The following is a 25,718-nucleotide window of genomic DNA, read 5'->3' on the forward strand; positions in this document are numbered from 1 at the left end:
TCAATAGATTTTTAAACATGTAGGATCGCTAATGAAAAATAAATAAAGAAGACAAATATAGATAGATTTCCTGATTTAGTCTACTGCTGTCTAATCCTTTGTAATATGCTATTTACTGTTTTGTGGCCTAATTAAATATATGTTAAGACTGCTAATAGGTTGTAATACTTCTGAACCCTTATTTTCTAGGTTATTCCAGCCATCTCAACGCATCTTGGTTAGGTTTGTTCGTTTTGTGTTAGTCTGGTGATATTTGGTCATATGGCAGAATGAACCTGGTCATCTTTTCGTTGCATCGGCAGGAATATTTCAAGAAAAGTCTTAAAAAACTCTGCTAGCCCAGTTTTTCGGCTGTAGTCTGTAGATGTAACCACTGCGGATGTCAATACCCTGTAGGCAGGAAAACGTCAAACGGTTTCTGGGACAACATAACCCGTCATTGTTGAACGGGCGGCGCTGTGATATTAAACAAGCGGCCATTGTATCTTGGACTGGGTTGTCTGCCAGCAGAGGGGATCAGTTGGCTAGCGGAACAACAGCAGCAGCAGCAACCGCCGCAGCGGATGGTACAGATTCGGCTTCGGTTACCAGCCTGAAACCGAGATTTGTTACTTCATTCTGTGTTTATGCGAAACAAAAGGTAAAGTAAAATTTTGTGTCAGCGCCGACAGCTATACAAGCTACGATAACGTAAACACGAAAGCTTTCAGAGATTTGTTACGTACATGTTCACTTAGGTAGCTAAGCAAACGGCAACGTTGTGTTAGCTAGCTGTTAGCTAGCTTGTTAGACGGAAACGGATTTGTCATGGATTAGCTAAGTGATTAACGGTGCAGTGCATCGCAGTAAAACAAATGTGAACGTTTTGGGGCGGGAAATCATAAAGAAGTCACTGCTTTGACACAACCTACACTTGGATTAGTACGATTGTCGCATTTAGCTGATATCGAAAAATTTAACAAATTCAATTTGGAGATAGGTCACGTTTAGCTGACTTAGCTCTCCTTGGCTGGTTAGCGAGTCATTTCCTTCGTGAATTAGCTGCTGAACGGGATTAGTTTGTAACAACCAGGCTGCATCTCAGACTGTATGTATCCATTTGTAATCGCTATATTCGCTTGCCAAATGATGTACAACTTCCTGTAGCCTCTTAGGGATATAAATGTTTGTGTAACAGATTATGTAACGTTAAGACATGTGCTCATGTTGTTATTTTTGTTGGTGCTCAGAAAAGTCCGTCGAGTTTGTTTCTGGCAGGTGGAGGGGCAGATGAGTTTGATAGGCGAACAAATCAGTCATTAGCTAACAGCTGTTGACTCCTAAGCCATGGACGTTCAGTTCATAATATACAGTAAGCAAGAGAGGAGCTTTTGTTTAGAGGACATCTCAGTCTCTGGTTCATCATAAAAACCTACCAGCCTCCTTTATTGTTTTCCCAGCCAACTAAACGAATAGGTTGTCAGATAGTTACTTATCTGTTGAAGTGACAGAGAGGTGAGCTTCACTAGCCTAAATTAAGATGTGATTCAGACTTAAAAAAAACATTAAAAATATTTTATTAGTGTGTCTTCACTATTTCATTGTAATTGTATGTAACCCCCCCCATCCCCCATCTCTCACAGGTGACATTGTCTCGTATGGAATGACAACCTCACAGAGATATATTGAATCCAAACCAGCGGGTAAGTTGGCACTCTGCTGTGAAAATGTATAAACTGTGTGTGAGTTCAGCGTGTGTTGATATACTCTTTCGTTGCTATCGTCCTGTTTCACAAATATACATTAGCTCGGTTTGCTGACATGGAGTGGCAAACACCAGCTGTGTCAGAGAAGTTCCAAAGCCGTTTTGGCCGACGTCCTGGAACATCGGACAGTGGGGACACTGGTCTTGGCACCTCGGCATCTGACAGCACAGAAGGTGATGACTTTTGCTTGTTCTCCCCCTGCCTGTATTGTGTAACACTGTTTTGAGGTCTGTGTCAGTGGTGAGTCCCAGTTTGCACTCTACACAGCCAGTGTTGGGTGCTTAAATTGTGGTTGAGTTTTTGTAATAGTTTGCTGCATTCATGCACTTGACAGGATATCTGTTACAACATGGTTGTTTGTCATTAGACTTCAATACTTTTGCTGGCTTAACAGTTGAGATCAGTCATACAAAGTATAATGTAGTGAGCAGCCACTCACGAACCTCAGACTCAGCCCCAACCCCTTGTTTGTGCTGAGGCTGGAAAGACCGTCTTGTTGTTTCTTAGGCTATTTATAGAGTAAAGAAATTTTCATGATCCACTCTGTCTGCTTGGGAGATTTGCAGAGGTAGATTAGAGTCTTAGCCAAAAGTGCCCCAAGGCTCTGCTGCACTCCTCTGGTGTTATGGCTAATTGGGAGGACGGGGTGTTGTGATATTAGGACTGGACAGCTAAATGAAAACTGGACCCACACCCAATGGGAATATCCCATTGGAGAAAATGTGAAATCCTAGTGGAGATGGTGTGCGTATGTACTATATTTATATGAATATACATGTGAGTGGAAAAAATAACAGATGCTCTTATCAGAATGAATCCATGTAATGGTTGACCAGCTGGTTTGGGTGGTCCCTTGTACTAACAGGAAATACTGCAAAATAAGAGACTGAAAAATGGTTAGAGGTGAACCAACACTGTAGAGTTTGAGCTTCACAAAGCTGATATTTATGCCCTGGCTGCCAGTTGGAAACTTTTCATAGCAACTGCCAACAGGTCACTGTTTTTTGCCCCTCAAACCAAGCTACATTTACTTGTGTTGACTTTAGGGAAAAGCTGTTTTGCATCACACAGTCCTAAGGGTGCCTTTAACACATAGTTTCTTTTGCTATTTGTAGTGAATTTGTACTGGTAATCTCCTGCACGTCAGTAGTTTCTATAATCCATCTGAACAGTGGTGTGTTAGTAAAGGTATAGGTGCCATTTTATAGACTTTGTGCAAATGTTAGCCAGATGATGCTGTCCCACTGCACACCCCTACATAATCTGATGTGTGTTTTAATGTTTTCCTTATCACCACAGTGAATCAAACAATCTCAATTCCCATCACATGTCCAGTCACCAGATCTAAACATCACTAAACCCTCAAGGGAATCTATGGAGAACAATTATTAGTGTTAGCAGATGCATGTCTTGTATATCTTTCAACAAACTGGAATCACTTCTTCTTGGGGTGTCCAGTGTTATCCTACCAGCCCCAAACACTGCGATCACACAGCTCAGTTCTTGTAAGACAACATTCCTGGAAGGATTGAAGCTGCATTAAAACAAACGTCTGACTCCATGCATGTGTTTGTTGTGTATGTTGTGGTCCTTGGATACATTACAGTTATAGCTGCTGTCTTCATGTAGGAATGAATGTTACTTTCATCTGGCAGTAATTGAACATGCTGCTGTTGCTGGTACAACTTTGTCCAGACACTTAAACTGACAGCAGTGCCTAGCAACATGACAATTAACCCCACAATTAGCCACAGTAATGACCTGTTGTAGATAATACTGTATAGCACACTTAAAATACAAATTAAACAGCTTTAAATTTGAGTTGCTTGGTGTTAATCAAAATATTGAGTTTTAAAGCTGCGGGTAATTGTCATCATGTTATATACTTTGCAAACACAGGAATGTCTGTTGAACAAACATCTAGCAAAAGTTCTTACAGAGTAGTTTAGACTTGTTCTAGCCAGTGATGAAATAGTGGAGCCTGGAGGCTTCTATTATATTTGAAGTTTTACCTTCCTGAAAGATTGATGATCTTTCTGTAATATTCTTGCCCTTTTACTGAATGTTATTTCTCTGTGATTGCGAAGAGTTTCTTGTTTAAGGAGGGTGTGGATTTAACTGAGCAAGGAAAACATATCTCATTCAGTCTTTGACTTTGGGTGTACACGTGTGTGTTGTGTGTTACAGTGGGAGGAGGCAAGGTGCTTAAATAAGCGGCACCCACAGATCACTCCGTAACATGAGAGGTGGGCTATAAATACCCCTAACCTTTCCTGTGTACGCGTGTTTGTATGTGTTTGCTTAGAGGTTGGTACAGGCTGGTTTGGCTGTTCGAGGACAATACGGCTTTGGGCACAGGGCCTGACTGCTGCGCGGCTGTTGGTCTTAGCTTCAGAGGGTGGTTTGGTTATATTCAGAAATGCAGAAGACGGACTGTTGTTTGGATTTAAAGCGTTCTGCAGCTCAGCTTACCTCAGTTCAGCTTTAGAAAAAATGTCACAGCTAATAACATGTTTGTTGCATTCAAGTGAGTACCGTGTTTCCAGACTTCAGCAGGTCTCTCAGGTTTGTAACACTGTTGAAATCAGACTTATGCAACTTCAGATTGTGTCGAGGCTTGTGGAGACGTCTGTAGGTTGGTTGTAGTAAGCTTGCCATGTTCCTGAAATTCTTTGTGAGCATAATGTGATCTCTGACGTTTCCAAATGAAGACATTTAACATTTTTGGGCATATTTAATGGTGTGGATTGGGTGTGTACTCTGTAGAGTAATCTGTCGTTGCTTATCTCTGAATGTTGTTAGGAGGATAATTACAAGAGTTTATGTTGATTAAAAAGAAAGACCCTTTATTCAGCAGAGCTGTTGTAACAGAATGTAACAGTGAATTATAATTGTCTTACATGTACACTGACGTGGCAGGTAATACCAGCCTTATTAATGCTATATTTTTTTGTTAATCATGTAACACAGAGCTTTTACCCTGCTCATTGGTTTGAGTCTATTATAAGCCTTTTCCCTGGGTTGAGTCAGTCAGAGCCAGTTAATTCTTTCTGTGGTGACACCTCATCATCAAAGTAGGCCACCCATAAACCCTGCTGCATCTACTTTACATCACTGACTGAAAATAGAGAAAATTGCCTGCAGTAGTGCTCCAAATATTCTGCACTGATTTTAACAAGGTGCATCTGTATAGTGAGAGTGTACCGCTGATTGTAATTTCTAATTACTTTTTTTGTTTTACTCTTGAAAGATTTCTGCAGTTCCAGCAGCAGCCCCTCTTTCCAACCAATCCGCAGTCAGATCCCCATTCCCACTGCACATGTCATGCCATCCACGGCCGGATCCCCGGCCTCTAAGCCCCAGTCATGTGTCCAGGAGGATGGCCTGTCCTCACTTGATGGTCACAGGTCTTCCTCTGGCTCCAGAACTCCAAGTGGCTCCACCTCGAAGTCTTCCTCTCTTTCCAAATCAGCATCTTCACCCAACTTGGATGCTCAGGCCGGTGTGGGAGTTGATCCTGTGGGGCCAAAGCCAGACTGCCTGAGCCGCTACCGCAGCCTTGTAAATGGGCTGGACCATTCGCTTTTCCCCTCAGATCACACACGGTTAGATGAGGGCCAGAGGTTTGACACTCCTGCTGTGGAACCTACTCTAAATCAGTCAGCCCTGTTGGGGGGGTTATGCCCTGATGTCAGACTCCGATTACAGGCGAGCGGGATTAGAGACAACCCAGACTGTGTGTCTGACGCCTACAGAGCAGGCATGGAGCACAGCTATAAGGTTCTGCCTGAAGCTAGGCCTGGGGTTCCCGGCACAGCAGAAACCTCTAATCAGAGGGGCAGTCAGCCTGGTGCAGCTGGATCCACTGGAGTTTATGCAAGCCCTCTCAGCCTGCAGACACAGGCTCTGCTGAGGGAGCATACAGGCTCCATGGGTTATGAGCCACTGCGGCAGGACAGATGTAGTGAACTATCCAGCTGGCAGCAACAACAGCAACACAAGCAGCAACTGGAGAGTTTACGCTTGCAAGTGGAACAAATGCAGGTAAGCATTCATCAGAGAAAAATGCTTAAGAAACATAATCCTGGGAGTTAGTTACTTTTATTTGTTTCGTATGCTGTGACTGATGTTTTGGGATTATAGTGTAAAAGCTAGACATTTATGTCACATGATAACCTCTACTGGGTGGCAAAACAAACTGGTCTTATGGTGAGGTGAATTCTCAGAGGGGAAAACCTTGATAAAGTAAAGCCCATTGGAGTCGACATGTGGGGCAGTCGGGTATTGGTGGACATTGAAATCTGGCCAGAAATCCAGAGCGTCACATATATATAGGTCAACATAGGAAAAATAACGTTCCACTAACAAAGCCTGAGGCCACGCAGACGCCTTGTCCTATTTTAAAGCAGGACTGGCAAATCAATCAACCAAATTAAAATCACAAGAACTATAAAACATTTTCTGGTCTCTGTTGTTGAGCTTTATAAAAAATGTTTAATTATGATATTTTATTACATGTGTAATTCAGAAAATCCTGTGCTTGCTTAATGTTAAAAGTATTTGCTGCTTCGCTTTTGCAGTCTTTTTAAAGCTGTCAACATGGTAAAATACCATTACACAACAACTCTTTGCCATTTCAGTGCTGTTTTCAATGTTCATTTCCTCTGTGGCAGATGTTGAGTGAGTGACTGTCGCCACTTCCGCGTACTGTGTGCTGACACATTAACTAACACTTTATCACTTTAACAGTTTCTAAATACCTTTTATGCATTTGAGATACTGCAACTGGGCAGAATATTCAAAAGCTAAATCTGATTGGACTAATGGGGGATTTTACTGTATGAAATAAGTTATGATGCTAATCATGAAATGTCTTAACTATAAGAATGCTCCCGAAGCTATGATTTGATTGCAGCATTCATTCATTGGTTGTGCTGGATGTATTCTTCACAGCACCAGAATACACTGACAGTTGGTTGCGCCTTCACTGTGATGGAAGAAAGACTTTAAAGTCAATAAGGTGGAATTACATTATATTCTACAGAGAGATTGGCACTGCTTGATACTCAAGTTTTATTTCCTTTTTTATAACCATTTCAAATTAATAAGGTTGTTATTCACACAAAAAGTATCTAATGCTGTTGTCAGGTAGCTTTGCTATAAAAACAGTTTGACCAGGTGTCAGGCTAACCGAGGAAAGCAGCAGTCCCTGAGCTGTTTGCATTTTGTTTGGTCCAAATATTGAGTTGTGTTTCTGGCAACACTTTGCACTATCTATGCGGTACCAGGATAACATGAAAGGATATCCGCCATGCATAGTTATTTTTTAAGGTTAAAATTGTACACTTCTTAATTGTTACGTCTCTCATCACCTTGGCATATTTCCACAAGATGCAGCTTTAAGTGACACATACCTTTTCATCTTTTTTGTTACAGTTAATGAGTGCTGGAGTGGGTCAGTACCCATCTCTGTACTCAAACCCTGTTCACTCAGACTCTGGCAAGTGGGATGCTCTGGTCAAAGCCAGTGAGAGTCTGTTAAAGGAGAAGGAGCTTATCATCGAGAGGCAAGTGTTTCAAATAATTTGACTGCTCAATTTGAGACATTTTAGGGAGTAGATCTGTTATAATAATTAAGTTCTTATTAGTCATCAAGTTATTCTTAACATTGATTGTTTTTTCAGTGTTGTTGACTATTGTTGTTCTTGTGTTGATGATGGTTGGACTATGTTGTGATACAGACAAAAGCAGCATATGGCCCAATTGGAGCAGCGTCTGAGGGAAAGCGAGCTGCAGGTCCATGGAGCCCTCTTGGGCCGCGGGGCTTCCTATGGGGATATGTGCATGCTGCGGCTACAGGTTGGTGAAAAGATGCTCTGGCTCCCAAAAACAACACTGAGAACACTGTGTTATACTGTCATCACCCTTACAAAGTATTTACCCCTAAGAGCTTTAACTGAAACATTCCTATCACATGGTGGCTTCACAGGAGGCTCAGAGAGAGAATGCCTTCCTGAGGGCACAGTTTACTGAGCGCACAGACTGCGCTGCCCTGGAGAAAGCAGAGGCAGAGCGCAGACTGGGAGCAGTTGAAGCAGAGACACGCCGACTAACTGACAGTCTGAAGGAGACCTGTGAGAGACATGCAGAGGAGATGAAGAAACAGGAAGAGAGGGTTTGTGCTTACCTAACACTTCTTCCTAATGTACAAAAACCATTCACTTTGCCTCTAATTTAGTGTCAATTATGTGTTGAGAACTGCATTTAAATTTCTGTACTTTGTTAATGTTAGTGATGAAAGGAGGCTGTTAAAAATTTCCCAACATCTGAAATTATAAAACATTAAAATAAGACCCAGGAAGCACTGTACAGGAAACCTTTCTCCCCCACAGGAACTGAGATACTGTTTACTGTTCCTGTAAAATGACTGTAGAGCACAGTACATAAGTAGATCTTAAAACTGTAGGCTTTAACAGGTTCTCTCAGAGTTATCTCAGGGATAGAAAATTGTGTGAAAGCAGTTTCTCCAAAGGCAACATGTGGTTGTGTTTGTGGGAGCAGTTTCTCGCATGTTCTTGCCTTGAGTGTACACTTTAAATTTGGAGCATATTATCCCACTTACCACATGTTGCCTATGTATGCAGATCCGCAGTCGAGACAAGCACATCAACAACCTGAAGAAGAAGTGTCAGAAGGAGGCAGAGCTGAAGAGAGAGAACCAGCAGCGTATTGAGACTCTGGAGCGCTATCTAGCTGACTTGCCCACTTTGGAGGACTACCAGAGCCAGAACAAGCAGGTCAGGATATATTTCCTTAATTTCATCGCTTCTCATTCTGTCTGGTCTGACTTACTTGGTTGAAGGTGTTTAAATCATTAAATGTAGACATGTGTTTTATAAAAATATCAGCTCCTGGAGGCTGAACAGCAGGCAGCCCAACTACAGGAGAAAGTAAAAGAATTGGAGCTCTGTCTAGAGACGACACACTCACAACTACGGGAGAAAGATGCCCAGCTGGAGGAGCAGAAACGCAGGGAGAGAGACCTGCTGACCACGATTACTGAGTATGTACACACACGTGGTCTGATCACCATGAACGATCTGCCCAGTAGGCATGTTCTCTTCACTCTGTGCACAAAGAGACGGTAGTATCGCTGTATAATGTGTTCTGTGTTTTTATTTTTGTCCTCATCAGTATGCAGCAGCGGGTGCAGCAGGGCCTTGAGGATGGAGCCAGACTGCCTTCTCTGGATATTGAGAAGCTCAGGGTAGAGAACAACACTTTGAGGGAGGAACAGCAAAGACTCAAAAAGGTCTGTTGTTCTTTACATGTTCTGAGTGTCTTTTCTTTAAAAGCTAATCTGTGTACACCTTATATTCGAAAAATCCAAGATACAAAGAGTACAAGTGGACTGGTTTAAATTACCACTCCCAAATTTGAATGCACAACTTGTTTATACTCTGCAATCTAATAGTAGTTATGCTACTGATATGCTTGAACCCAAATTACTTCAGCTTCAAAAAGTTCATGTGACTGAGTGAGTCTCATGCCACAACCTTATAGTCCAACAGAAAAGGGAGGGAAAAGAGGAATCTAATTTGATATTAAAATGAAAGGAATGGGAGTCAATAAAACGGGTGACAGTTTAGCTCTGGAAACCCTGGGTGCAGTTCCTTGAATGGATTTGGTTTCATTTCCCAACCCAAGAGAGCGCAGGGGATATATTCTGTGACTGCAAACCAAAAAGTATAGATTCTGAGCTGTGGAGTTGTTAAGTTTAGCAGCACACATGGTACAATTAGGTTTATAAGGTCTCACAGTGCTGTTCCAAGTAGGAAGTTAATGTTTTAAGGCTCAGTTCTTTTTTCTTTTTTTTTTTTTGCAGGTCATTGAGAAGCAACACCGAATGATGGAACAGCTTGGCTCCCAAATCCAGGTGTTTATATTATTTATATCATTATTATATAAATATATTATATTTGTATTTTATATGAATCTAATTGGTTATAGTTTCACCTCAGCATTTGTGAGTCAATAATTGTTTCTGTTCGCAGGCTTTGGAGGAGCAGATATCTCAGGAAGAGAGCAGCTCTCAGGCTCTCAGAGAAGAGGTGTTGGCCAAAGAGCAGAGTGTGTTAGAGCTCCACACAGCCATGAAGGAGGTGAGTTTGGTTGATCCATGAAAATCATTAGGTTTTTTAGTGCAGTATACAGAGAACCTTAATTGTTCCTTGACTGCTCTTAACTAACTTTGATGCTGACTCCTGTGTTTCAGCTGTCAGCCCAGAACCAGGAACTGATGGAGCAGAACCTGACTCTGCAGGAGCAGATGAGTGATCCAGAGCAGAGGAGCACTAACCAGGCCTCCTCTGCCCTGCAGCCAGCCGGGGCTCGTCTCACACAGAGGCTTCATGTAGAGATCGCCTCTTGCCTCAGTGACCTGCGCTCACTGTGCAGCATCCTGACTCAGAGAGCTCAAGGACAAGACCCCAACCTCTCCCTGCTACTCGGCCTCACATGTAAGCATTGCTTTTACTCTTTCTCTTATTGGTAATACAGTACAATGCAATAAGAAAATGATTCGTATTGTGAGAATTTAGGGTTAGAAAAGTTGTAGTACATGAATCAGAGTCATGTTTTGTTTTATCAGCACCACCACCAGTGGCAGAGCAGGACGAGGACTGGATGAGTCCAGAGGTGCTTCAGAAGAAACTCGTCGAAGCTCAACAGCTCCGTCGAGATGTTGAGGAACTACGTAATGTAATACTGGACCGTTATGCACAGGACATGGGAGAAAACTGCATCACCCAATAACTTGCCACCCACCCAGGTGATGGAGGAAACTTGCAGAAACCCCATTTCATCTCAGAAGCACCTAAAATGGGCCGAGTGACTGAATGTCAGAAAGAGGACTGGATTTTAATTTTCTTAAAATTAGGACAGAGGAAAGCCCAAATGGTTTAGCTTCTACTTCTCTCGACTGACTGAACGTTGAATCTCAAGCCTGCCTGTAGCTCAGAACCCTCCCAACCCCCCCGGTGAGTTCATCTATTTCTGTCCAAGGGCTAACAGAAAATAACTTACCTCTAATACTTGATCCTTAAAGCATTGTGTGTGTTTTATTGTTTTTGTTTTTTTATAATAATGACATGATATTGTCAGTTACCAAACAGTCTTATACTTTTTGTTCCACTCTAGTGGAAAACTTTTTGTGTAGAAGTCCCACATATGTAATTTATTTAAATCTTAATTTCCCTCTCGAGGGGAATTATCCAAGAAATGGTTGACAATCAACTGAAAATATTTTAACCTGTGCTTTTAACTGAATTCACAAGGAAATGTTACTAACATGCCATTATTTAAAATGGTGAAAACTGTAACATTAGACTCAGCTGTGAGGTGTCAGACTTAACAACTGAACGGTTTAATACCAAATCAGCTTCTCACACCAACAGGCCTACATCAGTTTTAGTACCAAAGAAAACTCTGGTCGGGGCAGTTGTGCAAGTCTAAGAATGTTTGTGAATGCTCCTCTCTGCTGCAGGCCTCGTTCTGAATGAAAACCAACACGTGCCTTTCTGTAAGTTTGCAACCACAATGCTAATTCATTTTAGACCAACCACAAAGGGCTGTTTGCAGCGGACTCTTCCAATATGACGTTTCTCTCAGTGTGTCAACCAGTAGGATAGTCAATACATTCCCTGACTCTGAATGTAGCAGATAACTGTGGGCCGCGTCACAGAGCTCGTGGAGGCTCCTACACTGTTTTTGTTCCTGGTAGATAAATTAGGTCAATAAGTCAAATTTATTAGTCTGGGTGATCTTTGTAGAATCTGCTCTGTGTAGAGGAATAACTTCACAGCATACTGTACATTTCAGTCGATAACGGCTTCGACGGAGTGGTTAAGTGTTTGATAAATGTATGCCTGAGATACAGTATTAATCTTCAGTATTATTTATTTTTTTGTTTGCATTGACAACTCGGTGTGAAAGCGTTTTGGGTCCTCCTAATGTGTTGCTGTAATAATGTGCTAATGTTGTTTTAGCAAACAACAACAACAATGTGTAAAGGTCCCATGAAGTGGCTTTTAGATTATTTTCTTCTGTGGTGTTTAATATGAGATAGGCCAGGCTATATTCGGCCAGGCAGCAGTCACTGAGGATAATTAGCTCTTCAGGTTTTAATCCCACGTGGCAGTGATGACGGGAGGGGTTGGCTGGATCACCCCTAAATCACTGATCACATTGAAGTCAATGGAATTTTATATTTGCCGTGAGTGCAGGATAAGCCATTTAAAAAAACTTGACACTTTACACAAAGAGTAAGGGATTTTAATATAAAAATATGCAACAATGACTTTTTGACAAATTAAACCGAACAACACACCCAGGGACACAAGCCATTTTTCATTTCATGGGACCTTTAACCTCGTGTAGCACAAGATTTATCTTTGGAAAAGTCAGGTTCCGCATGCCTTAACATCTCAAATGTTTTGCGAAAGGGAAAAAGATGTTTATATTTTCATACCTTTGTCCTTGTTTGTATTTGCATATTTTAGAAATAAAGATTTTCAACATTTTGTTTTGTTTTAATTTGTTTGGGATTTTGTTTTATTTCATTCTCATTGGTTTGTAACTGCATTCTTTTTATTCTCTCTGTGCAGAGAACCAGGAGAAATAGCTTTCTATAGCTAGGGATGCACTGATTCAATACACTGGATCCGCGTTGGCCTTGATACTCATCTTATTAAGCAGATCAGGTATCAACCTTGACATGACCGCTCTACGTAAAATATTTTTTCTTTTGTCATTGGGATAAAGCATAATGTTTCAGTGGACAAACGGCTCAGTTCTCCTGCTACATAAAAATGATCCAAATGACTTTCAAAGCTGTGAGATTGACAGATTCTACTTTTGGAAAAAAAGACCCTTGGCATCAGCAGATACCTGGAGTTAAGGTATTGGAATTGGTATCAGTTTGATCAATGCATCCACATCTGTGTCACTAACAGGATTTTCTGTCACTCAAGGGTGGACCTTTTTCACAGAAGCCATTTTGACAGAGTAGGAAAAGCAAATCCATTTAGCTGCTTCAGCTTCAGGGGCCTGGTACTGTGCATCGCAGCTCACTGTAGGGGACACTTGAACACCTGTACTGTTCTTACTATGACTGACACGTCTTCTGTGAAAAAGGCTGATTTAAAAAAAAAAAAGTGCCTTACAAGTCATATGACTTTTCATAGGTTTATTTGATTGACTCCAGTCAATGAATGTCTCCTTCGCAGCAGCAGAGTAGCATTAGTCGTGAGTCCACATGATGGGAGCGTCCTGCAGTCGTCATCATAGCAGCATGGTGGGTACGCGCTGATGATGTCGTAACCACGGAGACCACTGCCTCTGTAGTGTAAGAAATAACACGCAACCAGTGTTGCATTGTTACGAAGGCAGAGGAGAGATAACTTGGACAGGAGGATGAGGTCTCACCTGTGTTTGTCCAGATACTGTCGCAGGTGGCCGATTGTTTCTGAGAAGCACATTTTCAAGATGTAAGTATGACTCCCATCCTCAGACTTCACCTTGAGCGTGATGACATCACGGGGTGACGATGGCCTGTCAGAGCTGGATGTCTCCAGTCTGAATGTGAAAAGGGACAAAAACTCATAATATAAAAATTTACTGTATAATATGAGTTAAAGCTGACCCCTTTCTTTCTGCATACCACGACATTAACCAAAACTTACGTTACCAGCTGCATTGTGAGGCATAAAAACCGAACACACTTTATATAATAATGTCTTTCACTGGTCTCAGACTCCTTAAGGAAGTCACACATCTGAATCCTACACCCCATCACGAGCTAACGAATGCTGGCTGTCTGTGGTGACCTGCCCTATTTTTCAGACCAGTGCATACAGTAATCTCCACAATCTCGACTGTCAGTCATCGTTGCCAGAAAGGGATTTTAATCAGCCTTTACATCATGCAGTACGTACTTGGATTTGGCAGGTCCTTTTAACCTCCGCTTTTCCTTCTAATTTCTACATGGTTGTGATGTCAGAAAATGATTTGCTTTGCTGTTTCGGCATCTTGTATCTGGATAAACTATATGATGTTTATACTGAGTAACATAATAAACCCCAGATGCCACGTTTTTCCATGGTTCTGCGTTTACATCAAATGGAAATACTTTTGATTCATGCATCATTTTATTGATGCATTTTTGTACTTTTTAGAAACATTGGAATATTCTTCTACAATTTAAAAAACATTTCTATAGATTTAAACAATGCTTGTCTGCACAATGTGTTCTCCCACTGGTTTTTAGACACAAAAATTTGTATCACGATTCATGGTACTAAAAAAAAAAAATCGGTAAGCTTATGTAATGAATGATGACATTTCTGAATACCTCTCTCTCATTGCCTGCAGTGCGGCTGTGTCTATGAAGACCACTGATTCGCTGCTCTGCACATCAGATGAACCCTAGAGAAAGTGTTTGTTAGATCAGAGCATTACGTTAAGCACAACTACAGGCAGACTAGATAGCGTGATCATCTGTAAGAGAGCATACATACGCAAACAGGGTATATGAGTAAGTGCTTTTGAAATGAGGTCGACCCTGCTTTCTCACCTGCAGGGTTGCTCTCAGTGAGTCCCTGACATCAATCACGCGACCAGCCTTGACCACCACCTTCGGCAGCCTGTTCAGGAACTGATCCATGGTCACTGTCTTGCCTGTGTGAGCCAGAAGAGAACATGAGAATGACAGTGAAGATGGAAGGATATCCATCACAGGTCTGATTTTTGGGAGTATCAGAGTGATGTTTGCAGGACAGACCAGGTATTTGAGAGCTGGCAACACATGATGAATCATCTTTCTCCCACGGTAGCCTGAAGATAAATTCTTCATCTCGCCTGTCATGAACCTGCACAGTAAGTTTTTGATAAGTCATAACTTTGCACATTTGCTGACAGGCAAACGGAAAGAAACGGAGACACACCTCAAAAGGAACACCATCTGGAAATCTTTCCTGAAGCTCAGATGGAAAATACCCGTCCATCAGATCACGCATGCACTGCTGCACAGACCAAAGGAAGAGTCATCAAAGACCCCAGTTTAAAGTAGCCGTTTTTTTATCCTGTACAGTTTTAGTTTGCAAACCTGGGTGCTGTGCTCCTGATAAGAGCGGAAAGGTCCATCAAACATGACAATGCCATTGCTGTAGAGCCTAAGTTGAATAGGCTCCTTTTTTGCCAGCTGGGCCCCCGTGGCTGTCGACTGCACAAAAGACTCTCCCTCCCCTGCGAGGATGTTCAGCTCCATGATCCTCAGCATCACAAGGTCAAAGTTCATGTAGAAATCCCTGACCCCGGAGATGCCTGCAGAGGAAAGATATAAAACACGTTATGGCCCTGTGTTGTGAATGTTAGCAAGAAAGCTTAGGGCTGATAAAGATGAAAGTACCTGGCTGCCAGAGGCCTCTACCTGAGCTGTATGTCTGCGCACAGTCCTCTGAGTCACTGGTCTCCCCATCTCCCACCCAGAGCAAACCATAGTCATTTAGAAAGCTCTGCAGGACAGGGACCAGCGCAGTTCAGTATGGTGTGATCACAGCATAAAGACATGAATGAAGTGTAATATTTAATCAACTCACCTCCATTTCATGCACTTGGTTCTGCAGTTGTTGGCACCTTTTTTCAAGATCCTCTCTGCCGCTCAGATCATGTGCACTCCCTAAATCCGCAAATAGGCAAAATCATTTCATCTGTATCATGTGTTTATATCAAACTCAGGTCTGCGCATGTTGAAGGTGATTACCTGATTCTTTCCAAACCTTCAGCTTCTTCTCCAAAACGGAGATCTTTTTATTCTTTAGAAGAATGAAGAAAATATAAACTGGGGGTGTGACATGTCTCAAAGATGTTTGTTACTGCCACTTCATTATTCACCCGGAGGAGGCATGTGTTCACCTTGCACTCGATCTGCTGCGCTTGGCTCCTCACTTTTTTCTCCAGCAGGTTCACCCGCTGCATCATGGCAGACATGAGCTCAAAGTCGCTTGGTGGAGCAACTGATTATCAGAGTTAGAGTTAGCTTTGTTTTCTATAACAGCAAATCAAAAAAATGTACTTCACACTGGGATAAATAACTCTGTATTAACTTGTACCTTTCTTTAAAGGGGCTTTTGATTTTGAAGTGGAGGCTTTGCTGGCTGGCGTGTGGGAGGACTGGAGAGGATTTGTATCAGATGGATCATCATCAGCACTGTCAACTAATGCTGCCTGAAATTCTGAAAAAGGAAACACACATTACAAAATCATGTGAGTGTCACAAAAAGGTTTAAAAAAGAACATATACAAATATATAGTAAATATCTGTTTGTCAGAGTAGTGGGATTAAGAGTGGTCAAATTACTAAAGTTTCTTTTCATGCCGCCTCTTAGTTCTACTCCACCTCGTTTCAGAGGGAAATAATGTATTTTTTACTCCACTACAACTGTTTTATTGTCACTTTACAGGTTAATATTTTACATACTAAACATATGAAGATCTTATAAAATATGATGCTTTGTTACACAGTAAATGATCAAACACAATATATAATTAGATCTGAAACTATTAGTTGATTAACTTATTAGTCAAAACATTAATTGAGAAACTATTAAATTCATTTTTATTAGATAAGTTTACTATAAAACAAAAAAACAGACTCTTTTCTTCTTATTATTATTCTCATTGTAAATTTAGATAAAAAGTTGATTGAAAAATATTGTTCAAAATGTTGACAGCCTCTCTATTTGATTATATATATATATATATATAATGGGATCAAGTTCATTTTTATACAGTTCAAACTGGAACTGTTTTTTCTGTGTGGGCGTTTGTCGTTGTAGATAATAATTTAAAGCTTCTATTCAAAAGGTCAAATAATTTCCAGCTCCTACATCCAGACATAGAGAGAAGCTGAGGTTTTGGCTCAGATAATTAAGTGGTAGTGAGTTTCTAGGAAGTATTATGTTGATGGTTACGTGTGAACAAACAACAGAGCAACAGGTTAATCAGTTATTTATATCCACTTCAGTAATATTGAATTAGGCCAGCTGCAAAAATGACATACACATTTCTCAAGGCTCCAGCTTGTAACGTGAGGATTTGCTGTTTTTTCCTGGTCATTGTTTTAATGATTTTATTTTATTTGTTCAATAGTTTAAAAAAATAGTTAATGCATGAGTAATAATAACCTAATGATATATAATAGTGTAAGACGCATTTTTATGCATTGAACACTTTTACTTTTAAAACTCTTAAATTTTTCTGATCATGTTTACATACTTTTACTTACTGAGTGTTTTTACTTTTGTTTTTTTACAGTACTCTTTGAGTACAGAATGTGAATACCCCCCTCACCACTGGTTGTAACAGCTGTTGAGTGACCTCTGACATTATGTTTAGATTTGAGCAGCCTACCTGTTAACCGATTCCTCCTGAAAGGCACTTTTTGTCTGCCCCTGCAGGTCAAACACAGTTACATGTACAGGTTCCCTATTGGCATAAATGCAGCTCTGTACTTGTGTCCAGTGAGTAACCCACCGTTGCTCGTCCAGAGGGCCCTGCAGCGGAGTGCGCCTCGTTTTCTTCAGCATCGACAAAGGTGAGCTCATTTTACCTGAGACCAGCCGGACACTGCGAGTGAACTCCTCAACCTAAATAACCCAGACTGGCTCGAGAACGAGCCGTCTGTTTGTTTGGAGTCCGTTGCCATTAGCAACGCAGGGAGCGCTTGATATTGAAGAACGAGGCGATGCTAGGTGCTTCCTGTTTCATCCACAGGACGTCGCTATCTCTCTCTCTTTCTCCGTCACACACACAGTTTGACATGTTTTTAAATGTCGCATATTTTGCGGTCGCTTGTTTTTGCAACATTTTTTGTAACGACATTTTGTGCTGTAAGTGGAGACTGCCTCTAAAAAGTTAAAACAACTTTTAACAGCACCAACCGATGACGTTAATAAATGAATGAGGGGCTTCTATTGGTTTTGAAAAATGATTTTGATGTACAGACTGACGAGCTGAGTCTAAATAGCTGTCACCACGCTTTCCCGATCTGCGGTGTTGGTTCCTTCGTCTCCGGTCACTGTCGCCGCTAGTCGGCCAGGCCCGGTGCAGCCATACTGTCCAGTGCAGCCAAGCTGTGGGGAGTGAACAGGCAGACAGAGAGGATGCTGAGGCCTGCCAGTCCCACAGCTCATCCATCATTTACCCGGAGCTGTTAGGCTGGTCCGGGCTATGGCCGCACCTATTGCACATTTCGACGACGACTGGCCGAATTTGGGTGATTTGAACATGGTTTCAGAGCAGGGGCTGCTGCCGCGGAAAGGCCGTGCAGCCGCCGCCGCCGCGGGGGAAGCGGCGGCGAAGCTTCTCCTGGATGATGATGATCTCTTCGAGCTGCACGACAGCAGCTTTTCCCCGGGGGAAACCGGTGCTTTCAGGTCCATGGAGGACCTGGTGAACGATTTCGATGAGAACTTATCCGCGTGCTTCCAAAATTTTAACACCAAGACGGACAGCATCGCTCCCGTGAGCGTGATCGCGGAGGACACGCTGCTGGAGAAAGACGAGTGAGTGTGCTTGTTTGTTTGTGGCCTGTTGTTTTTAAAGATGTGTGGAAGAGGAGGCTTCCACTCACTGTTTTGAAAATCATAGTAAGGCTTGGTGTCTGCATTGGGACCAGATCAGGAAGCCAGCGATTCTTGGAAAGGGTTATTAACAATCAGTGATGTGACAGCCATCTTTGGTCATCCATTAAAACTCAGAATGTAGGTCTGCTTTAATCCACTGAGATAACAGACTCTGGACATGTGAACATTTTTTTTTAACCGATTCATTCAAACAAACAGGTGCACTAATATTGGCATGATATCTGTATCTGCCATTAAATGGCTTTTAAAAACCGATATTGGCCGATATGAGTGACTTAAGGAGTAATATTTCTGTTTCTACAGCCTATATTTGTGAATTTGGCACTTTGGTGACTACTTGAAGACCACTTTTATTGACCATGTTTGTTTCCAATGCCATCATATAGTCATACAGATAAGAGGAAAGTTTCTAACACTGGTATTGTTCCAAAAACACATATCCACTCAATACTATTCTAAAGACTTTAAAAGTGTTTAGTTGAAAAGCAGTGGGTTTATTAGTGCTTAAAAAAAGTCAAATACACAAATACATTTAACATTAGCACTAAACATTTGTCCAGTGACATATTGTTCCTGCAGCTTTGGGTTTTTGTGATAGAAAAATTTAATCATCGTGGCCTTTTCAACTTGATAGGATTCCATGTTGGGGATTACAGGAACGTGTCATATTGTTTGTGTTCACACCAAAATTGTTTAATCTGACTGTGATACATTTGTGGATGTGATTTCTAAAAGTAGTTCTGTGTCATCCTCTTACATTCAGTCCCCTCGGTAAAAAGAAAAGTAGGTAGGCTCAGGAAAGAGTTGTTATCAGTAAATAGCATGTGGTTTGTATTGATGATAATTATGTAAGTCCAATTTTCACCGAAAGATTTGTTAAAACTTGTTCTGTCTCGTCTCCCCACAGAATCTGGAACGCTTTAACCAATAACTATGGGCATGTGATGCCGGTGGACTGGAAACAGTCTCGAACATGCTCCCTCCACGTCCCCTCATTCAACCTGAAGGAGGCAACTGTGAGCGATTCCACCCATCCCATCCCATCCCTGTCCCACTTTCCCCTTCAACCCCAGCAACCCTCCCTCCCTTTCTCCCTCCCCCGCCAAATCTCTCCTCTGTTCATCTCACAAATCTCAAATATTCATTGTGCTGGGGTTTAGCGCTTTGATTAAATTCCCTCCCCCTGTCCTGTTCCTGGCCAGAGGAAGACTGATGTCGCGGCGGAGCTGTCGGACGATGAGGAGCTGAGGGAGCAGCTGGACATGCACTCCATCATTGTCTCCTGCCTTGCAGAGGAGCCCCTTTTCACAGCAGAGCAGGTAAGTTGCACGTAAACATAAACATCCTAACATCCTCCAGCATAGTCTGGCCCGTTCTCAGTCACACTGGATCAAGCCTAGAATTGCAGAGCGGCAGCTTAACATGGCTGAAATCCCTCTGTGTTTCTCCCAGAGATTTAATAACTGATGTTCAATGGGGTATTTTGAGTGCTTATCTCTCTCTCTCTCTCTGTTGACGCTCTCTCAGGTTATTGAGGAGATAGAGGAGATGATGCAGGACTCGCCTGACATGGAGGCAGAGCACAATCCCTCTCAGTCGGACCTCTCGATGCTCTCACTCGACGTGCAGCGGTCCACCAGCAGCCCCAGCTACGAGCAGAGTGAGTGTCCACTGATCAGGACAAATAATCAGTATTATATGACACTTTGTCTCATGATATGTCATCAATATGAAGGTACCAATGTATTGTATTGTCTTGTTACTGTGCTGAATGAATGAATTGTATCAGTGTTGTGATGATATGTTCTTGTGATTCTTTGCTTGTTAAGCAATTTGTTATTAGTACACTGGTTCACCATCAATATCAGGAAACAATCTCTCACAATATGTTCTTGATATTGTGTTTTTCTAACTCTGAGAACACATAAAAAGTGGTACAGACATAACAATGGTACACTGGGTGACTTGTTCCTTGATTACAATCACCGTGGGCACTGTAGTTTATTTTGAATAAACACCACATACACCATCCTGCTGTTTGAAATGCTTAGTAGAGCACCAAATGTGTCTAAATCCGCAGCTGAAAATAGTGCCTAAGAAATGCACCAGTTTCTCCCATTTGAGTAACGTCTGTTGAAAACCACAGTGCCCAGCTGTTTCAGGTCATTATTTAGTCTTTTTAAAAAATGAAAATATTTATTTGTGTGTCTTTGAAGATTTACATCCACAGTATGAATGGGCTTGTGGCTGAGAGCCAGAGACAGGGTTCGGAGGTCAGATATGATTGGTAGATAGACTAAAGGACTGTTGGTTTTGGGATTTTCATGGGATTTATTGCCAATAAGAAAAATATAAACTAGAAGGGCATTCAGTGAGCACAGACCTCCACCAATGCCAATGTCCATCAACATACACCAGACTTCAGAGAAAAACCTTCAAATTCATAGCAAATGTCCCGGATCTGCCCCAAAACGTACTGGGTTCTTCCCTGATCCATACCCCAGCCCTCCATCAAGACCAAATCGGTTCAGTACGTTTTGCATAATCCTGCTGACAAATAAACAGACACGGGTGAAAGACATACTTACATGTCACATACTTACATACACAAAAGAGAAGCCCTTTTACATCTAAGTTGTCCGTAAAATTATTTGAAACTGAAGGCACCTCATAACATACTGATCAAATTTAGTATATCATTGATTCTTGCATTTTTAAAAGGGCCTGCTTGGCTCCCTTCAGTATCAAATAACTGTATGCTTTGTGTGTCTTTGTGTACGTTTGCGTTGCAGGGGTGAGGACCCTGAGTGTTGCAGAGCTGAACGAATGTCTGGAGGAGACGGAGACGAACATCAGAAGGTTCTCGGAGGAGCTGGTGCAGCAACTGGCTCTCAGGGATGAGCTGGACTTTGAAAAAGAGGTGAAGAACAGTTTCATCTCAGCGCTCATCGATGTGCAAAACCGGCAGAAGGAGCAACGCGAGATGCTGAAGAAGAAGAAGAAGCTTAAAGGTGGAGCTGGGACGTCGCAGGGCCACGCTGAGAAAACACTCGGATCAGTTAGTACTTCATTCTTACAGTCAGGTTTTAATGAAACACTATCATCCTGGTTATGTGTGTTGATTTATTTATCTCCTTATTGATCTCTTGAAAGGTTCGAAAGTGATAATACTGTAATCATGTGATATCGTCGGATCTTTCTTTTCCACTCATCGCTGCATTTCTTGCTGTATCTGTTTTTTAAATTTTCCCACAAAGCGCATTTTCCTGAAATCTTTTGCGTTCTTCGATAATCTCTCTCCTTCCGTTTCTCTGCTTCACTTCCTTCCTCCTCAGCGCTTCAGCATGGAGGGACTCTCCTCCGTCATTCAAAACAGCTTCCGGCAAACTTTTGGGAGTGGGTGCAGTGAAAGACAGGTTACTTCCCTTTTCTCTCTGTCAGCTGCTGAACTTCGCCTTTCTGCTTTCTGTACTGAATATATACACTTTGATGGGAATACCATCCCCCCCAGAAACATCCACTTTATCTCAGCTATCTTCCTTTTCAAAATAATTAACCAGATCTGGAACTTCAGTAAAGAAAGAGTCTGGCTGTATGCATTGTTTTTTTTTCTCCAGCATTCATGCAATAGATGTTGTACTTTTTTGAAATTCTCTCTCCCTGTCCTTGCCACTGTTTCCTGATGGTTTACAGTATTTGACCACAGTCATCCCTTATGAGAAAAAGGGACACCCTCCTTCGATTGAGGACCTCCAGATCCTGACCAAGAGTAAGTTTCTCCATCTGTACCAAAACATGCTTGAATTTTAGTGGCTGTGACTGATCCATTCACTCCTCCCTACCTGCTGCTTCTCAGTTCTACAAGCTATGAGAGATGACAGTGACAAGGTGCCCGGTCTCTTAACAGACTATATTCTCAAAGGTGAGCCTTTTCTCTTATATTTCTTTTTGTCTGTACACTGTAGAAGTTGTTAGCGTGAGATGTTGTATCTATATTATAGGATGACTGATCAGTTGTGACTGTGAGTTAAAGGACCACACCAAGTGGTTTTGCATGTTTGAGCCCATTTACTACAAATCCCATATAGTTAACATTACTACAGCTTTCATGCATTTAATAAAAGTTTAAATTTGTTTCTTACCTTTCAAAATTACAAACTTGTACAAAAAAAAACATCTTGCAGAAATTTGAAACTTGCTTGATATAGAGGCTGTCCATCCATCCAAACATGAACAGGCCACTGCTTTTATTTTTCTAGTCAAGTTTGGTCAAGTTACGTTGCTGTTGCTTGGCTTTGCAGTTGAGAGCAGGTACTGCTTTGAAAACAATTCCTGTTGGTGCATTTAAAGACAGTTGGCTGCCACAAAGGATTGCTTTTCTTTCATCTTGTATTGTTGAAAATGATATTTAAAAAGTAAATAGAGATTTTGAAAATCAAAATATAAATCTGCTGGTTTCTTAGAGCTAAAAAGTTTGGCTGCTGACTCATTTAAATGTTTTCAGAATACTAGTTGGTGCATTGTCAAATAAACAAACCTAGGCAGAAAAAAATGTTTTTAGGAAATCAACATAGAAAGTACAATACACTTTAGAGAAATGATTTGATTCAAACAAACCAGTATGTTCCCTCATTGCCTCCTGCCAAAACATGTTAGCTCTTATCTTTTGTGTGTCCTCTCTTTCACACGCATTCTCTTTTCATCCCTTCATGTTTTCTTTCTCTACTTCTTATGTTCCACTCTGCCTAATCTGTCGCCGCCTCACACTCGCTAGCTGTGGTGTGAGCGATGGACGGAGAGGTTTGTGACACGTTCACTGTGTGATGTGCACTGTTGTGTTGTCACTCACGGTGGGAGAGCGCCCCCTCTCTACCACTGAAGTGTAGTGCCGTCTGACCCCGATGTTTCTCCCTCTCACCTCTCCCCTCTCCCACACAGTGACACAGTGGACTGACTGCAAGCATGGTTTATCCCTGTTAGTGTCTAGACTCACAGACAGTGACTCTGTGCCACCCTGCAGTTCATGTTTAAGACACTGTTTTATGATTATTAGTTGCCTGCAAATCTTTATCCTTCAAATCACCCAACCTACAGTATGCTTGAGATTTCATTTCAGATATTTAGCAGTCTATAACTGATGTGCTGAAACTGTGATTTTCCACAGGTGTTTTTTTTTTCCTTCTGTTTTTTCTCCTTTTAATTTCCCACTTGCAATTTTACTGATATCACCTCATACTCAAGCTTCATCCCTCGTCAGTCATAGCTCTGCTAATATTAATCTTTGCTGTTATTGCAGTGCTTTGCCCAACGTAGACCAGAGGGATGGTGCCTAATTCCCTGCAGAGGCTTCACATAGTTTACCATGGCAACAAGATGAAGAGGACTCATTGTAATTTAATTTTTTTGGCATACATGAAGCACACTTAATTTATTCCTGCATGTTTTTACCTCAAGATGTGTTTTTTTTAATTGTGTTGTGTTCTTCATTTAGTTGTATTTATTTTATGTGGAGTGTTGTGATTTTGCAAACTGTTTGTGTTCCTGTGAACTTTTGACTTCTTTTCAGTGTTTTGAATTTTCTTGCACTGTGAAAAAAGAACTCTTAAGATGCTAAATTATATGAGAAATATACCCAGAGGGATACACCAGCATAGGAGCTTTGCTTGTTGGTGAGAAGTAAGAGCGAAGCTGCGATGCAAAGGGCTTTGTATTTATCTCAAGTGCTTCTTATCCACTGAGCAATGAACAAATGCACAAAGCATGTTGAACACAGAAGTAATAATGAAAAATGCTTGAAAGCATCAAGGCTGTAAAACTGAAGAGTAAAATTATGTATAGCTTTATTTTTGCCCCAAAGGGAAATTAAGTATTCCAGTGTTGGATAGGAGCGGGATTCAGAGAATAGAAAAATACAGATTAATAACAAATAAATGAGTTAAACAAGAGAAGTGCGTGCATAAACATCCTATAATTCAACACGTTCTTCCATGTACCTGCAGACTGTGTACTCTTTACTCTCCTGTGTTGTCATCTCAGCAGTACACCACATACGTACATCATTATTATTCTATGGAAGATGAAGCCCTGATGGTCAAGGGGATGTGGTCTAGACTGAAATTAACTAATCGACTAACTAACTATGCACTCCACTGAATATTGAATTGTGACCCAACGCACTGTCTGTACTTTTGTGACGCTGACGAGCTCTGAATCACAGACCCGAGCGTCGACGTGCCTGCTGTGCACAGGGCAGCGTAAACCAAGACTGTGACTGGGCACTGTTATTCTCTATGTATTTACAAGCTGCCTTTGCTGTTGCCTGAACTTTTGTACATTATAAATGACTTATTTTCAGTGAATGTCATATTTACTGTTCTACTTACAGAACCGGCTTCCTTGTTCATTTATTTTGTAAATATTTTATTTCAAATATATTGATAAAATCACTCTCTGTTTGTCTCAATATATTTTATTCATTTCATGACAGAATGAAACAACAGTAGTGACAATAAGATTTAATTTCCACAAGCATCTATAGAAACATTTTTCTTTCACTCTGACCCAGGAAGACAGACAACCTCTCTAAAGGAAGAATCCTAAATATTTTATTACATTACAGCAGGAGGAACCAATACACATTTCTGTGCAAGCAACAAAGCTTGTTGCCCCAGCAACTTAAATTCAGATGTATTCAGGTCTAATTAACCCTTTAGAAACATTAAAGGTAAAAGGGTATGAACAGCTGGGAACTGAATCTGCTGAACAGTGAGGGTGTAATATGCAGTCTACAAAAAATACAATACATCCTCTTTGTAATCTAGCTGTTTGTTTTTTAATATAAAAATGAATTATGCAGTTTTTTCATTAAAAGTGTTCAGACAGTGAATGAATGTGCGATCACTGTCAGCTTTCTCATTTGAGGGCGAGTCTCACAGCGAGGGATGAAACTCAAACAAATATTAAATTCACAACAGTGTTTCTTCATTATGTAAGTCTGTGCCACGTGTCGTCTGTACCTCTTCCAGCTCACTGAGGAGATCCAGATGTAGGCTCTGAGAGAAACCCCAAAACATCCGGCCTGTTGGAGCCCTCAGTCATAACCTATGGTCACGACAGACTCTTAGACGGGGGAAACAAAAAGTTAAGTCTGCAGTTCAAGTAGTAGACAACTATGAAAAAACATGTAGAAAACTTAAGTTGTTGCTATTAAGTGGCACATGTAAGAAATGTGATATAACGCACAGAAAGATAAGGCCCCTCCTGTAATCTA

The 25,718-nt window shown here is 41.4% G+C and overlaps 3 protein-coding genes across 8 annotated transcripts; 2 read left to right on the forward strand and 1 right to left on the reverse strand.

Annotated features, from left to right (window-relative positions):
• The first annotated feature begins 505 nt into the window (after window positions 1–505).
• cep85 (centrosomal protein 85) lies at window positions 506–12,338 on the forward strand. Of its 3 annotated transcripts, XM_023419742.2 has the most exons (14): window positions 506–640; window positions 1,623–1,682; window positions 1,787–1,918; window positions 4,996–5,789; window positions 7,182–7,312; window positions 7,487–7,604; window positions 7,735–7,920; window positions 8,390–8,542; window positions 8,654–8,808; window positions 8,940–9,057; window positions 9,631–9,681; window positions 9,800–9,907; window positions 10,021–10,264; window positions 10,396–12,338. In XM_023419742.2, the coding sequence occupies exons 2-14, from the start codon at window positions 1,643–1,645 to the stop codon at window positions 10,557–10,559; spliced, it is 2,394 nt and encodes a 797-aa protein (XP_023275510.1). In that variant the 5' UTR covers window positions 506–640; window positions 1,623–1,642; the 3' UTR covers window positions 10,560–12,338. The 3 variants fall into 3 exon arrangements, with proteins under 3 accessions (XP_023275510.1, XP_023275514.1, XP_023275513.1); XM_023419746.2 differs by lacking the exons at window positions 506–640; window positions 1,623–1,682; window positions 1,787–1,918 and adding an exon at window positions 4,051–4,310; XM_023419745.2 differs by lacking the exons at window positions 506–640; window positions 1,623–1,682; window positions 1,787–1,918 and adding an exon at window positions 4,051–4,272.
• Window positions 12,055–17,486, reverse strand: ubxn11 (UBX domain protein 11). The gene is made up of 14 exons (XM_023419774.2): window positions 17,337–17,486; window positions 17,214–17,254; window positions 15,914–16,036; window positions 15,717–15,817; window positions 15,565–15,616; window positions 15,401–15,480; window positions 15,211–15,316; window positions 14,908–15,125; window positions 14,747–14,824; window positions 14,584–14,671; window positions 14,377–14,480; window positions 14,155–14,228; window positions 13,230–13,379; window positions 12,055–13,142 (listed from the first exon to the last, which is right to left on the reverse strand). Exons 1-14 carry the CDS (start codon window positions 17,405–17,407, stop codon window positions 12,983–12,985), a joined length of 1,446 nt encoding a protein of 481 aa, XP_023275542.1. The 5' UTR covers window positions 17,408–17,486; the 3' UTR covers window positions 12,055–12,982.
• Window positions 17,487–17,497: 11 nt separating this feature from the next.
• fez2a (fasciculation and elongation protein zeta 2a) lies at window positions 17,498–24,894 on the forward strand. Of its 4 annotated transcripts, XM_023419780.2 has the most exons (10): window positions 17,498–18,367; window positions 19,356–19,464; window positions 19,651–19,767; window positions 19,976–20,108; window positions 21,241–21,506; window positions 21,784–21,864; window positions 22,142–22,217; window positions 22,305–22,370; window positions 23,223–23,248; window positions 23,745–24,894. In XM_023419780.2, exons 1-9 carry the CDS (start codon window positions 18,033–18,035, stop codon window positions 23,231–23,233), a joined length of 1,194 nt encoding a protein of 397 aa, XP_023275548.1. In that variant the 5' UTR covers window positions 17,498–18,032; the 3' UTR covers window positions 23,234–23,248; window positions 23,745–24,894. The 4 variants fall into 4 exon arrangements, 3 of the variants coding, with proteins under 3 accessions (XP_023275548.1, XP_023275547.1, XP_023275549.1); XM_023419779.2 differs by lacking the exon at window positions 23,223–23,248; XM_023419781.2 differs by lacking the exons at window positions 21,784–21,864; window positions 23,223–23,248.
• The last annotated feature ends 824 nt before the right edge of the window (window positions 24,895–25,718 follow it).

The sequence above is a fragment of the Seriola lalandi genome, unplaced genomic scaffold (assembly GCF_002814215.2).
Source record: "Seriola lalandi dorsalis isolate HSWRI2012SDOR001 ecotype SW California unplaced genomic scaffold, Sedor1 jcf7180002054609, whole genome shotgun sequence".
NCBI lineage: Eukaryota > Metazoa > Chordata > Actinopteri > Carangiformes > Carangidae > Seriola > Seriola lalandi.

Coding starts and splice junctions, on each gene's coding strand:
- fez2a (XM_023419779.2), top strand. CDS start 18,033: ATGGCCGCACCTATTGCACATTTCGACGACGACTGGCCGAATTTGGGT. Junction 20,109..21,240: donor CAGCCCCAGCTACGAGCAGA/GTGAGTGTCCAC, acceptor TTTGCGTTGCAG/GGGTGAGGACCCTGAGTGTT. Junction 22,218..22,304: donor CCTCCAGATCCTGACCAAGA/GTAAGTTTCTCC, acceptor GCTGCTTCTCAG/TTCTACAAGCTATGAGAGAT.
- ubxn11 (XM_023419774.2), bottom strand. CDS start 17,407: ATGAGCTCACCTTTGTCGATGCTGAAGAAAACGAGGCGCACTCCGCTG. Junction 15,818..15,913: donor AAAAGCCCCTTTAAAGAAAG/GTACAAGTTAAT, acceptor TCTGATAATCAG/TTGCTCCACCAAGCGACTTT. Junction 15,126..15,210: donor TAGAGGCCTCTGGCAGCCAG/GTACTTTCATCT, acceptor TTTCCTCTGCAG/GCATCTCCGGGGTCAGGGAT.
- cep85 (XM_023419742.2), top strand. CDS start 1,643: ATGACAACCTCACAGAGATATATTGAATCCAAACCAGCGG. Junction 1,919..4,995: donor GGCATCTGACAGCACAGAAG/GTGATGACTTTT, acceptor TACTCTTGAAAG/ATTTCTGCAGTTCCAGCAGC. Junction 10,265..10,395: donor CCTGCTACTCGGCCTCACAT/GTAAGCATTGCT, acceptor TTGTTTTATCAG/CACCACCACCAGTGGCAGAG.